At 41.1% G+C, this 14,661-nt stretch overlaps 2 protein-coding genes across 4 annotated transcripts in view; one reads left to right on the forward strand and one right to left on the reverse strand.

Moving 5' to 3' along the window:
- The window catches only part of RB195_009822 (uncharacterized protein), a gene marked incomplete at both ends in the record, with an annotated part of 30,344 nt that overhangs the window by 5,888 nt on the left and 9,795 nt on the right, over positions 1 to 14,661 (forward strand). For all 3 annotated transcript variants that reach the window (XM_064190542.1, XM_064190541.1, XM_064190543.1), the window contains 13 exons: positions 518 to 610; positions 1,341 to 1,474; positions 1,543 to 1,642; positions 2,017 to 2,173; positions 2,232 to 2,314; positions 2,373 to 2,437; positions 2,494 to 2,599; positions 2,653 to 2,708; positions 5,072 to 5,173; positions 5,228 to 5,438; positions 5,698 to 5,817; positions 5,877 to 5,980; positions 6,848 to 7,061. In XM_064190542.1, coding sequence (XP_064048124.1) covers positions 518 to 610; positions 1,341 to 1,474; positions 1,543 to 1,642; positions 2,017 to 2,173; positions 2,232 to 2,314; positions 2,373 to 2,437; positions 2,494 to 2,599; positions 2,653 to 2,708; positions 5,072 to 5,173; positions 5,228 to 5,438; positions 5,698 to 5,817; positions 5,877 to 5,980; positions 6,848 to 7,061 — 1,545 coding nt within the window. The remainder of the gene's footprint in view (positions 1 to 517; positions 611 to 1,340; positions 1,475 to 1,542; positions 1,643 to 2,016; positions 2,174 to 2,231; positions 2,315 to 2,372; positions 2,438 to 2,493; positions 2,600 to 2,652; positions 2,709 to 5,071; positions 5,174 to 5,227; positions 5,439 to 5,697; positions 5,818 to 5,876; positions 5,981 to 6,847; positions 7,062 to 14,661) is intronic.
- Positions 13,144 to 13,935, reverse strand: RB195_009823 (uncharacterized protein; the record flags this gene model as incomplete). The annotated part of the gene is made up of 2 exons (XM_064190544.1): positions 13,144 to 13,536; positions 13,825 to 13,935. The coding sequence occupies 2 exons, from the start codon at positions 13,933 to 13,935 to the stop codon at positions 13,144 to 13,146; spliced, it is 504 nt and encodes a 167-aa protein (XP_064048127.1).

Below are 14,661 nucleotides of genomic sequence, written 5' to 3' on the forward strand. Positions count from 1 at the left end.
CCTGCTAATTGCCGTAAAAAACGGCCCGGAAGATGCGGCGCCGCACAAGACTGGCGCGCTCCAATCGAACCTCTTGTATAAAATGGTGCGCCAAAACGAATGAAGCCGTATCTTCCAGGCCGTTTTGTACGTCAATTAGGAAGAAATGGACGGAATCACCCCCCTCTCCGTAGTCTCCCATCCTGTATACGAATACTCCGCCTGAAATCTGCACCACCTCAGATTCGTGGGGTGATGCCTTTAACTTTTCATGACCACTGAGCCCAGCCAATAAATAGGTTCTGTGGAAAGTATGCAATACAAATGCAATCTGTCCATTATCTTTATCCAGCCACTAAGACCACCGAACGATTGCCACTTTTTTGTTCTAATAAGCGCGGTTTTTACGTTTGGGTATATGATGTTCTGTATCATTAAGGATGTACCGGACGTCAAAGATATATCGGATTCTCCAGTTAATGCATTCAGTAAAATAAATCTCTAGGAACGTTTTTCTCTTCCTACAGATGCAATTAAGGCAGCGAAGATTGCTCGCTTGAGTGACTTTTCGGAACAAGCCAAGGAATTTGAATGCGTCTCGGCCCAAAGTGTACCTAAACAGGAAGCCCCTGTAAGTGTTTTTGTTTTCTTCGCAATGATGCATCAGGTAGAAATAAGGAGATATTTTCTAGAGTTCAAAGGAAGTGTTTCAGAATTACTGTTGGAAGAAATCATTTTGTTGTTCCAGCTTTCTCCTTTCTCCTTTCTCCTCTCTTTAGTTCTAGTCTTAGCGTTATTAGCCACAAATTCATGGACGATTAAATCTCGTAAAGTTTCGAAAAAGTAAGGAAAAATAGCCTGACTAAAAGGTTGATTTATGGCGTTAGCATCACAAACGTGAGCAGTTTGCTGCGACTCGTTGTAGCGCCGGCAGGTCGGATTAAAACGACATGAAATTCAATCCAGTTACGTAGGCGGCTACACTCGAAGTGGTGCAGTGAAGCAAGAAGTTGGAATCGAGGTGTTACCGTCGTGAACGCAACAATAGCTGGTGCTAGAGCAGTCGCCTACGCAAGCCGACCTTCGTTCGTTTTGACCCGACTTCACCTGGCTTCTAAGTTGCGAGTATAATTAGGCGAGTGCTTCGTCCCGCATATGTATACTGTAGATCAGTTGGAAGAGTAATGGGACGGTAAAAAGAGATGAGTGCTGATTTTGATTTCTTTAATGTTTTGTTATCGTATTGCTTTACATCTATGGCGCAATATGATGTCGATGAGTATAAATTCGATTCTGTTAAGTGCAACTTTATAAGCAGATGTAAGGGAACAATTAAAATCTTGCACCAAAGTTATCTTTAGGATACTCAACAGGATGTGTTGGATGTGGATGATGTGGAATCTTTGCACGGCAGTAGCGAAGAAAATGATGTCCCATCAAATTGTGGGAAATCAAGAGTTTCCGTTTGCCGCAGTGTTGTGAGGCAAAAACGAACGTACTTTCACGCTTCTTTCTAGTTTGATTAAATATGCAACTGATCCTACTGTGCACAATGCATTGCAGCCGCAAATGTCCGACCAGACGTCGAAGATGCACTCCTTCTTTGCCGTTGGGGTGTTCTCGCCTTGCTAAAGATGTGCTGGGTGATGGTTTTATAGGAGAGGTCCATTTTTCTTTAATTTCGGAATTTTTATCATCTCATAATGTGATCAGAGCTTGTCCTTTTTTGTTCATCTGCGAATCATTTAGTTTATTTTGGCTTACTATGGTTCAAATTGTTCGAATATTTCATTGTTCTTGCAAGATCGAGTAACCGACAACTAATTCACGCGCTAAGGTTAATGAGTTAATAGATGTTTCATATGGTGAGAGCAACACTGCCTCGTAAACGTTGAACATTTTAAGTGCGAACATACATTTTTGTCACTTTGTTTGGTTTCCGGATTAATTTTTTCCCTTATTGAGTCCATGTCTCAACTTTTGAACATTTATGATTGCTTCCCACGCACGTTTTATTTACCTTCTTCTTTGTTTCAGTTGTTGTTGCCATGTACGTTGGTGGATGTGCAGTGGATGAACGGCACTGTAGAACGCCGGATTCCCGGTTTCTTGTTGATTCCTCACGATCCTGACCTTGATCAACAAGATCATCTGCCTGGAGTTATTGTAGTCCGGAAAGATGCTAAAAATCCAGGTAGGACTGAGGACGACAATCTCACGCTAACTTGGTTTATTGAACATTCTTTTTTGAGACACTCTGTTCGGACTGATTCTATCGACAAACTGTGACGAACGCTCTTGTGTTGTTTCTTGGTTTGAACGAATAGAACATTCTGTATTGTCACCCCTATTTTGCTTCGCATTGGTATCACATTGCATGAGTTTTATTCTAGATTAAAAATCTTGGTGAAGAAGAATGCCTTCTTTTCGATATTATGCCTCATCCACATTATAAACGGTATTTTCATCAGTAGAGGTGTGGCTCTTCTCTGCGGTGATTTCGCTTCTTTGCAGTTTATTTATTGGGAATTATGGGGTTGTGATTGATCAGTATCACGCTTCTAACGATATCCGTGACATAGCTTTTCAAGTAGTAGCTGATCTGAACAATGGGAAGCAGGTACGACTTGCCGCTCATAACTATTAATATTTCCTTGGAGTCATTCATTGCAGCGAGTGAGGTTTTTAAGTGGTCGCGAAGAAGAACTCTGGCCTTTTGACATTTTGCCGTGAGTCTGACGCATTCGACATTTATCTGTACAGATTATTATTTTCATAATTTTCCTATTTTCGATTTCCTAAAGAAAAATTTCCGAAAATCTCTTTTTTCCACCGTAGGTACGTAGTACTGGGTGATTTGATTAATTTTCTTTGTTTTTGTTTCTTCGTCCCAAGTTTATGTCTGTTTAACACGAAATTATGTGTTACATGATTTTCCTAGGAAACTGTAGCGTTTTCTCAGTTTTGAAGCATAGATCTTTTTGAGGAAAGAAAGAGAGTATTCAAGCTCGATTTTACATTTAGAGAGTATTCTAGCCTTACACCTACATATACTCTTTCGATACCGTAATAATGTGAGAACATAATTCGAAACATTAGTTTTTTTTTCTTTTACTCCAGAACACTTAGCGCAAGATAATGTGCTAACGTAAAATGACATGAACGTCATCATCGTACTGATTAAGATAAGGCTCCATATCAGATCACGTAAACTCTTACCTACTATTTAAACAGTTCTTTGCATTCGTATTTCCAATTTCTGAAGAAGGGATATTACCAGCCTGATAAGGCAGGCGTGCGGTTTGAAGACAGACATGCAGTGGAGTAAATAGGTGTGAAAAGCAACATAGTAGCTTCCACGGTCATAAAATCGTTCACAACGTCCCTTTTACTTCTTGGCTAATTCAATTGCTGTTGCTGCGCGGTACTATTGTGCCGCAACGCCCGACGCCATATGACCAGCTCCACACCATTTCATCACTTTCTGAAGCCGGTGCACCAACTCGACGCCATGGGACATGTCACGCTCCATTTTATCGCCTCTGGTGCCTGCGCACCAATTCGACGCCATGGCCCGTTTCACACTATTTTATGGCTTTCTTACGCCGGCACAGCAATCAGACACCGCCGTATCCGTATCTCTTTCTGGCGCAGCGCGCTAATTCGAGGCTCAATGCTTTCTGGAATTTCGTTACACAAACACACGTGACAGAGTAAGGCCGTTATTATATAGCATGATAGTACTCATGTTCCACGGTCCTTGAATATTGGGATGTTGAATGCGTAGCTTTTTGTTGGTTCGCTTGAGCCTAGCCAAGATTCATATTGACCTTTACTAACGGCTGACGTTGATCAGTACGTAGGGGATGACCCTAGGCGTTCGACTTCAATTTGGAATCGTCTATGAACGCGTATGTACCCAAACAATGACTTGCAGGCGCGGAGCGGAGGTGTGACATCAGAAAACGATTATTGGAAAGGGACATGTATAAGAAAAAGTCTGCCGTATCAATCCACTTGAGATGCGCCAACGCATTTGACTGAAGCTCGGAATCGTTAAGGATTCAAACGCATGTTGGCTTGAACAGCGACTTACTGTTGCCATTCAATGAATCAAATCAGTGCTTTTATCTTCCCAGACAAGCGTGGTACCAATTTGTCTACCGCCGTTTTTATAAGCATAATACAAGGAAACTTGTGTCAAGAATCGTCTGCAATGAGCGATGAGGTTTAATGAGTCTCTGTCCTTTGTCTGTACGTACGTTTCGACCGTCTGAACTTCTCACGCAACATCAGGCTTCCATACACCTGGACGGCTTGAGCACTGAGCAGATTATGGTGCTGATAAACGAATGCGTAAATGGCTTCTTCGAAAGTGTATATCCATGTGAGGAATGGAATATGGAAAGATATGGTATCGCGAACCCAGTAGCAAGAGCATCTTGGTCGCAGATCCTTCAACAGAATAAATCCTGTGATAGGTAATCTGTGCAGAACGACGGCGAGAGTTTCATAGAGGAGCCAAAAAAGTGTCCATAAACCTTGCCTATAGAGTAGCAGTGGCTAAAAAAGTGCTACCGGCTTGTTGCTTTCTTCGAAGCAGCTGGAAGTTTATTAAGGCGATTAATAGAATTTGAGTCATTGTACGTGTTGCCCAGAATCGTATCAGCAGTTGATGTTGTTTTGGTTAGAAAGATCAGATTAGCTAATTATTTTCCTTTTTCCCTTGAAGGCAACGTTTAAGAAAAATTTTGAGGCTGGGATCCCCGCACTATTTAGTGAGGGCAAGAGTGTGGCTCACGAGTATTATGACGAAAACGCGCAATTTCGCATGGGAAAACACGTCCAACAAGTTGTATGTCTGTCTGATTTCTTGGAAGAAGAATTTTCTTCTCGTTTACAAATGTTCACAAACCCACGTACCAACTGGTACGGAGATTATGATTGTGGTGTGAATATTAATGAAAAAAAAAGCATGCTCATCGTCTAAATCTACTTCCTTGAACTTGTAAATGCGGATGGAGCACAGCTCTAATTCACTTTGGAAGATGTCGTTGTGATTGTTTTAGAAGCTAATACTAGCCACTTTCAGTATCCAGTTTGTGGATGAGTCGCTTGATAGCGACAGTGATGAGAGTACAAGTGTGACGGAAACGGAAATATCGAGGGATACAGGATCTTCTCGTGCTACCTTGTTGGAATATTTGATTCTACTCGGTTTTCTAGTTTAAGTATGAAAATCTTACAGGGCAGCCGTTTCCAAGGTCCTCGAAGATGCTGGACTCATTTTCGAAAGAGATAAAACCAAGAACCTCACTGCCAGACTGCCTTTAATTGAGAAAGCTGTCACATATTTCCTCGGAAGTTTTCCAGAACTCGGCACTATGTGCAAAAAGCGTAGTCCACATGATCCAGAGTCACGAGATGTTCAAGTACTTTTTGCCGGCTCCTTATTAGAGGTGTGTTTTTTTTTGGAAGTACCAACATATCACATTTCTTTTGGTTTTTGTTACTTCATGTACTATGTTTATTTGTTGATCTTTAGATACGAATATATAGTTCATGTACAAAATTCATATAGATAATTGTCTAATTCTCTAATTTGTAGTAACATTTTAATTTAACTTTTAGTTTTCGAAATGGAATTATTACAATTTATTCACTAATTGCGTCCAAGGAAATTGCTTTCGATACCAATAATTCAAAATTTTGGTTCAGGCGACTGGAAAGAAGTGCAGTGAAGGCGAATCTCTCGTTCTGTTCGCTGATGTCATGACGGCTCTTACTAGATCTAGGTTACTACCAAATAACTTCAGCATGGACCACCTGTGTGGTCTAGTACGTTTTTTTTTCTAATTTGAAAAAAGATTGTTGTTGTTCACGTTTGAGTATTTCAGGTAGACGACTTTGAGCTTTGTAAAGTGTTTTGTGACAATTTGTATCCAAACGAAAATTGCTCGAAAAGGCGGCATAAAACTATGGCATCATCACTCATGCAAGTGTGAGCTTTTGTTTTGGTTTGGAAAATGTTTTGGTTCGGATTATTCTATCTGCCAGAGTTGAGAAGTGAAAAATGCGTAGAAGGCTCCTTCAAAGTCGCTGCACTATTTTACTAGTTTTGTATAATCTTCACCAGATGAAATCAACCAGTTTTGAAAAAAAAGGAAAATTATACCGACCTTGTCAACTCAGTCAAAGTAGTGGTAATGTTCGAAAAAAAAATTTTGTAACGTAGAACTCTACTTACAAATTGCAAATAACTTCTTAGATATCAATCATATAGACTACCACAAACTTTTCTGATTACTTTGAATTCTCACGACTTTCATAACTGGCAACTCCCGAAACCTTGGAAGGGTAAGGTTTTTGAAATTTGAGAATTTTGTAAAAGATAAAGCGCATAACGTTGATCAGTCTCTAGAGAATGTGCACATGCGTTTGATTTCAATTTAAAATCGCTCAAGATTTAGGAACACCTGTGCAGCCTAGCAATGATTTACGGAGACCTACAGATGTAAAAATCAAGCCCGTATTTTTTTATCAACCAAGCAATTTGTCGACCCAGAACACTTGGTTAGTGCTAATGTGGTTTCGAACTGTCCACCGAACAGTCATAGCCATACCTCCTAGCGCTGCAGCCGTCCGAGAAATTGGTGTATTGGAAAGTATAGAACTCCAACGAATACCACTATTTGTGAACAAGAGAAAATTTGGTAACAGTTGAACAAAATGAATAGATAACCTTTTGAAATACTCATTTTTAAAGTCCAGCTCATTGCTTCCCTCTTTTCTTAGTAGTCTTCTCAAAGTTCGGTATTTTTAAGCGTTTGGATTTCGTTTTATACTAGTTGATATCTCCTATTTACAGAAAGCAGTGTGCACTCGATTGTCCTGAATGGTTACCTATCTTTCACCACATATCGGAGCACTTTTGCACTCATAACGAAGATGGAGTGCGAACACCTCTTCGCTCCAAGCTGCACGAGTTTTTTGATGGTATTTCAGGCTTTAAGCCGAGGCATTTGTCTTGGGCGTATATCCAGTCTGTGGCAGAAGACCTTATAGCAGTTCATCGAGTCTGTGTAAGTTGTGCAAGGCATTCGTCATACCTCCTTACACTCTTTCGTAAAACTACCCGATTACAGAAGTCGCGTTTTGTGTTCTCTCCATAAGTGCTCCTTAAAGTTTTTCTTTTTGCCCTTTAGGAGTATGGAGTGCAGCCGAGGTCTTAACAAGTGTGCAAAAGGTTAAATAAAAGTTTCCAAAGAAGTTTTATTGAGGAAATATTGCGGAAAACGTTGAGTCAAAGCCTAAATGTAAACAATTTGTTCATGCATTGAGTGGGCATAGATTGAGGAAATTTTCCGACGTCTCCAAACCTAACAGAAAAGAATAAGCGATAAAATTTAACAGAAAGGAATAAATCGCGTATGTCCAACAAGCGTTGACTGACTGTTTACAAAAAAAAAACATCGTTTTCAGCGACCAAAATAATTTAAGTTTGATGAGATAATTAGTTTAATATATTACTGCCATGTTATCTGTGAATAAGATTTTTTTTACTCTCATTCATTCTGCTTACATACAGGTAATTGAGTTTTACGATTTGTAGAACTTTTAAGAAACTACTTCTTGAGTCTGCTGAAAATATAATGGAAAATACAGAAAGTGATTCTATCTTCAATGATGTGTTAGTGCTGTTTGCAGATAAGGAGTCTGATTCGAGAAGTAATTAGCCATTGTCGGTGTCAGATAGTGAGAGCGAACTGGCGAATGGTCAAGCGACACAGAAACTCGTGATGACTGGAAATTTTCTCAACAATTAGGTCCACATGATCAGTCACGTAGCTTTCACAAACCAGTCGACTTTTACGACCTATATTTAAAGAAGGAAGCGCTGTCAGTAATTGTCGGGGAAATGTGTAAACAGACCAGGAGAAGGGCCCAGATTTAATGGCACGTATGCCGCTGAAATGAGAAACTTTATTGGATTATTTGTCATAAATGTAAAAACCATTTTCGGATTGAACCTTTCTAGTGCATTCTAAAAGAATGCACAAAAAATGTGATGTGCAAAATAACGTTTGAATTTCTTACCTGTTTTCAAAAGAAAGAAACTTTTTTGCAAGCCCATGTTTTGTGCGGTGTTATTCGAAGATGACGGACCAGTTGAGAGCAAAAAACTTTTTGAAAACTGCGAAATTATGAAAAATAACCGTTGAGAAGCGTGCGGCTCAACGATGAACCGCATTCTCCCGCGCGACGAAAAAGTGCAGCTCACCATTGAGCCGCATTGTCGGTTGAGGTTCGAAGGTTTGAGAAGGAAAAAGGTGATCTATTGAGCCTTTGAAGACAACACTTGCTTTTATCGATATGAAACTGATCTTTACCGGCTATTGTGAATGTTCAGTTACTTGATTGCTATCATTATTACAAAATCCCAACGATGCTTATCTAACTTTTCTAATATGATGGACTAGACTGCAACTTCGTAGCCTCTTTTTTCTGCAATCTGATTCTTTCCCAGCCCTTTTTCTTCGTGGCCTGCTTGCCTTCTCTGTTGGAAGGTTGGGACAGTTGAAAAATTTACATTTTACTTTACTCATACTTTGACTCGCCTTTTTCACAGTGTCGTAGCGGTTCAACCCGGTTACTTTGAAGGCCTTGACTTGTCTTTTTCATAATCGCTAAGAACTCGCACTTCACTGCATTCTCTTTTGTGAGTGACAATAAGAATTAAGAAAAACTTGAAGGAATACAAAACCAAATACAAATCAACCAAAGAACCAAAGAAAACAACGGGTTCCTTCATTGACTAAAGCATGAGAGTTCATCCTTTTTGTCTGTTACGCCTAAAAAGGGTGATTATCCAATAAAAAATTATTTTTCTTCTTTATTGATTTGCTTGAGCTGTGGCCAAGATTAGTGGTGATATCAATTAACATCTAACGTTTCGGCGCTTTCGCCTTCGTCAGAGCCTGAAAAAATCAAACCCATTAGTGATTTATTCTCTCAAGCGCCTTATCACCCTATAGAAAACATTCAAACGGTAGGTGAATTCAAACAGAAACACATTGGCTAATGCTCATCTCATTCGCTAGATTTGGTAACGCAACAGTCCACCACATACCACAACTACGAGCCAAAAGGGGTTTTTTTTTTTAATAGAGGCCTGACCTCCCACCCCGTAGATCAAAACCCGCGAAGATTTTGATGTGAGACTAATTCGTTTGTGATCGCAATGCACTTATCCTTCTTGTTCATTTTTGGACTTTTGGCGGTAATCCAAAATGCCTCTAGTGTTCTGCGTGCTGTGACCTCGGACTCGAACGATACTTTAGTAGCTTCTACTCCTATTTCGGAGTTTTGCTGATTTATTCTACGGAGTGCTCGAAGTGGGGTGGGGAGTTCAGATTTTGCGAGTCCATCTTGATGAACACACAGTGAGCGTCCCCTTTCTGCTATGTATTCGTCACAACATAACTTGCAAGTGATACGGTGCACTATTTATGATATCACGCAATCACCCTCTGCCATATCATGCAAATCATGCAGCCGGGTGTTGGTCATACGTACCGTACAGCTCTGTTCGTTCTTTTTTTACTTTACATTTCAGATGTGTAAGGTAAACAAAACGGAATCTTTTCTGACATCTATGTAGCGACCCTTAGCAGTGGTTTGCGGTCGATTATAGGTTTTTCAATCTTGGACATGAAAACAATGGCGAGAGTTGGCACCAGCCTTTGTCCCATAGCTAGGCCTCAAAGTTGTTGGTACTACTGTCCTGACCGTTGAAAAATAGAGCAATTAAGGCACCTATTTATCAGCGTCATGATTCACCTAATGTTCAGTCCGTACATATTCAATGAAGCCTAGTTCTGCGTGAGCAATTTTTTTTAAACAGCCCGCATCGCGGCATCGCTTGAAACGTTCGTATAGAGTGACGTGACATCAGAGGACTGCTACACATTCACGTTGGACGAGGTGCTTCGTAATTGTTTAAGGAAACTTAGAACTACTGAGGTTGGCGAAGACCTATTTGAGGTGCTGATTTACGATTATGTCGAGTAGTCAGGAAATTCTATCTGTGGGCCCCCAGTACCACTTATGATAGGTCTCACTTTAAAATCACCTGGATTATTCGATGCGAGGCCGTTCTCAGATAAAGTATTGTTAGAGTTCTAGTTTTATTAGAGTGTTAGAGAGTTAGGGTTTTTATTAGAGCGTATAGGACTCGGCATGCAGGCAAGTCATTTTTGAGACACGTAACCATTTTCTAAGAAGCTGAATTCATTAGTGCACAAAATAATGCTGTTCAGATAACAAAATTTTGCACTACTGATTCATTCGTGGATTCATGGAGGTGAACCCAATTGTTTATTACGCTTTGTATAATCTGTCCTCCCGCTAGTTTTCATTTTGCGCAAGAAGACGCCAGTAACATTTCCCTTCATTTCATCCTTCCAGTGTGACAGTTCTTCTTGAAAAAAATCGCTTTCTGTTCACATCGGCTTTTGTCTAATGGTTGTTGCTAAATCTATTACCTAAAGGACACACCTATATATGGAGCTGCATATGCGATTTTGGTTACCGCCTGTTTGTGGTCATTTTATACGAAAGCAATCAACAATTTGAGTGTGCAAACTATACAGTATGCACTGTTTTGTTTCTTGAGATTCCCTTTTATTGCGAAGAGGTGTTGTTATCCAGCACATCACCATAGCACACAACCGGAGAAGTCAAAAGCCTAAAGGGAACATGTAATCAATCATTATCCGGTTCGTCACGCTGAACTCTTGTACATTGTCGAATAGGAATTCCAACAAGATCTTTCTGCGCAGTTTGCACAACAGGGAACACGTTGACACGTCAGAGACCAGCCGTCATCAGCATTGGAGATTGCACCATATACTCGGCGATACTAAATAAATAAATACTAAATAAAGGCACATGTCTGCGCGTCAGCTTTTGTGATCAGGAACGACTACGAAAACATGGTGGAAGATTTTGGCTGAACATCGTCAAGATGCGCCTTCATACGACTGGGGAATCAAAAGAAAAGAAAGGCGCAAACTCTGGATCGTAAGTGCTCACGCAACTACGGAAACCACTCAAGACAGCAGTAGAGACGCCTTCTATGACGAAATGAAGGCGTCGATGTCTAAAATACCTGGCCAGCAGGTGGTCATTGTTTGAATCAATGCGATTGCGACGATTGGATTTCAACAACATTTTAATGGAAAGTGGCATTATCCTGCGAAGCATATGCCCACGTCAGGTAATGTCCCTGGTTGACCTATGTGAACAGACGCTCCCAGTTCACGTTCAAGTCATTTTTTTTTTCGTGGCAAAGGTTATCCATTCTAACATTTGAAGAGCAGTGAAAATGAAAGATGAGAGTTTAACAACGTTCTGACGAGAAACATCCGTCAGTTGGCGTTCGACAATATAGAACCCCTTAGGACATAGCATTCGAGTGCTCTTTTCAGTTCACTGTTCATTTCTTCTCAGCGTCAAGATGAGGTTCCGCAAGAGAGGCTTTTTAGTCTTCAAGATGAGTACCGACATGATATGTCTGAAAGACGACGGGCGCAGAACAAAATTCCGCTAATGATTTGATAACGGAGTTGATGTCAGAGTACGAAGCAGTAAGAGGGTTTTCGCGACATTAACAGTGCTAACGCTCCGAAGGCTATCTGTTTTAATGCCGAGAAGTTTGATTTTGCAGCAGTGAGGACATGATCCATGTACATTTCTGTAACTCTAATCTAATGTAATGTAGTCTATATGCGCCTCCAGGAACATTGACGATTTCAACCAACAGGAACGTCTGAGAAGAAGGCTGCATTGTCAAGCATTTATATTTTTCCTCTAAACATGAATTCGGGACATCACATGCACATACTCTTCTCATGAACATCTTCTATAGGTTGAGCTGTGAACCAATCTTCCCCAGACCCACCAGTCAGCCCTCACTGCTTCCACCTGCCTAATTTTTCGTGTTACAAGTGTTACATTTGCGAAGCAATGTTGCTGTAACTGCCTACCATCAATTATCACTTCCGTGTTATCATCTCTTACTTTTGCATTTCGCTATCGAGAGTGAATATTATATATTATATATTATATTGGATATTTCGGCGAAATTGTGAAATCTTTCGAATATCCATCTTTCTCTCTACGTCGATAACGATGATGAAGAGGCCTGCCAGAGTGTTCAGAGCTGTCTGATTTCTCCCATCTTTTCTCGTCGACAGCACCTCACATTAAGCTTTAGGAAAAGAGAACCTTTGGAGGACATGTTTCTATGACGGGAGTAGACCTTTCTCGATGGAATGGGAGAGTCATTCACGACTTTTCGATTTAGTAGGCGAAATCATTTCTTTTCGGTTAGCTCTGTTGAACTCATTGTCCTTCGCTTGCATCACATAAAATCACTAAAAAGAAGCTTGCTTGTATGAGTATTTAGATTGTACGGATCCTTCCCGACTTACTTTGACTTAATCGGGGGTTGATATCATCACTTGACGCAATTACCCGCATCTTCGCCGAGATGTGGGGTCCTTGCACATAGCTCTGCCCAACCTTCTCGATGTTATGTGAGAGCTTGTACGGAATCAATCCATCCGTCGTTATTCCATATTGAAAATGCGAAACTTTACGTCTCACCTGAACTGCCTATCTACACCGAGTGTCCTCAGCTCCTCTTTCACCACCTTAGTTAAGAACTTCCGTTTTTAGCAAGATGGTCTCTTCCAACTTGAGTCCGACAAACTTCTCAAAACTCATTGAAGAAGGCGATCTGCTGGTCTCCTTAATATATGACCAAAGAAGCAAATGCGATTTTCTGTAGCCACTTTCGATGGCGGTGCAAGATGTTGATACCTTCCACATGTCATCCGCCGGTACTCCACATCAGCTCCCGCGTCATTGTGGCATATCCTAGGTCAAAAGTAACCAAGTAGTCGTCTAAGCAGCTTTCTTTCCGTGCAATCAAGCCTGTCCATCACCGTAGTTGGTAAGTCTTTGATCCGTACATCATGATGGGGCGAATTGCGGATAGGAGACTCGCAGCTTGACTTCGTTGGTTGGCGGTTGACCACACGCATTTTGTTAAGGAAAAGAAATAAACGCAGAAAATGCAGAAATAGCCTTAGCGCATCTTTACTGAATATCTTTCTCGTAGCTGCCGTTGTTTTTCAGCGTGCAGCCCAGGTAACAGGTTTCAGGGTTCAGTTCGATCGGTTGTCCTTCCACCCTGATTCCCGTTCGGGGTCTCGAAGAGACCCACATCTGCTTGCATTTATTAGAGCGTAGACGTGGTCCATAAGCTGCAGCCAGCTTCGACATAAAGTTGACAACATGTTGAAGTTTTGTACTGCTTTCCACGAATATACCAACATCGTCGGTGTATTCGAGATCAGTAAAGGGGCACTCTGATGGTGCTAAGACGATGTAGGCAGGACACTGATAGACTGTTCTTCGCATGATGTCATCGATAACGAAGTTGAACAGCAAACGCCCTGCCACTGCCGCTTCTCTTACTCCAGTCACCACCTCAAACGGTGTTGTTCATCCTGCTGGTGTTTGAATTGCAGCAGTTATTCGTTGTTGTTTTGAACTGCAGCAGTTCGATGGAGTACCAGGAAAATTTGTTCGCTTGCTTTATTCATGTCATCAAGCAAGCGAACGAACTACATCTGGACGGAGGGCGTTGAGAAGACAGCCTTGATGAGGAAAGTCGAAAGCGGCTTAAAAGTCCAGAAAGGCTATTGCATTGGCCTTGAATACCTAGTACAGATATAATATCTGGCAGATTTCAATCACTCACCTAACGGTGAACACCTGCTCAATTGTAGATCGGCCAGGGCGTAAGGCAGCTTGCTCATCGCACGTTGTTTCATCGCGATGTTTAATAAGTCGGTCTAGGATAATCCGTTTCAAAACTTTGTGCATTACACGCAGCAAAGAGATTCCTCGATAATTCCCTGAGTTAACTTCTTGTAGAGGGGAATTATGATAGCGTATTACCTCCACGAATCAGGTATCCTTTCGTCTATCCATATTGAGCTGATGATCTTTGTCATCTCACGAATCCCAGACGTAGGAAGAAACTTAAGCATTTCTCCGCTAATTCCGTCGTTTTCACCAGACTTTCCATTTCTCATCTCTTGGAAACAGATCAGATCCTTCGACTCGGTCTTTGGTTCCTCGTAACCGCATATGTAGGTCTTTGAACTAACTTTGAAAAAATCTAACTTCTGGTAACCGTCGTTACTTACGGTGCTCTACATTAGTCAAGAAAATTATTTTTACGCATGGACGGCCGAGTCATGGCTGCAATCTGAACTTACGGGGGGGGCGTGAATCACCACGTGCTTCCTATTCAGTTTAGCTAGACAAGTATGCGCACTTAAACACAGCTGTACATGCATATACCTACATCTACATGGATGAATCAGTATTGAGACAGCAGAAAGGGGACTGTCTCTTGAATGGACTTACATCGCGAGGCAAGCGTAAAATCACTTTTATCCATACTTGCTTGCAAACCCGGAGACGCCCCAAGTAGTCTCGCCACCAAAGAATTGAGATCAAGTGACTGTGAACAGTGCTAATTGCCTGCTCTAATTATTTCTGGGCAAAAAATAATCATCTGAAATCACGAATGCATATGCATCA

Source organism: Necator americanus, chromosome III (genome assembly GCF_031761385.1).
Source record: "Necator americanus strain Aroian chromosome III, whole genome shotgun sequence".
Lineage (NCBI taxonomy): Eukaryota > Metazoa > Nematoda > Chromadorea > Rhabditida > Ancylostomatidae > Necator > Necator americanus.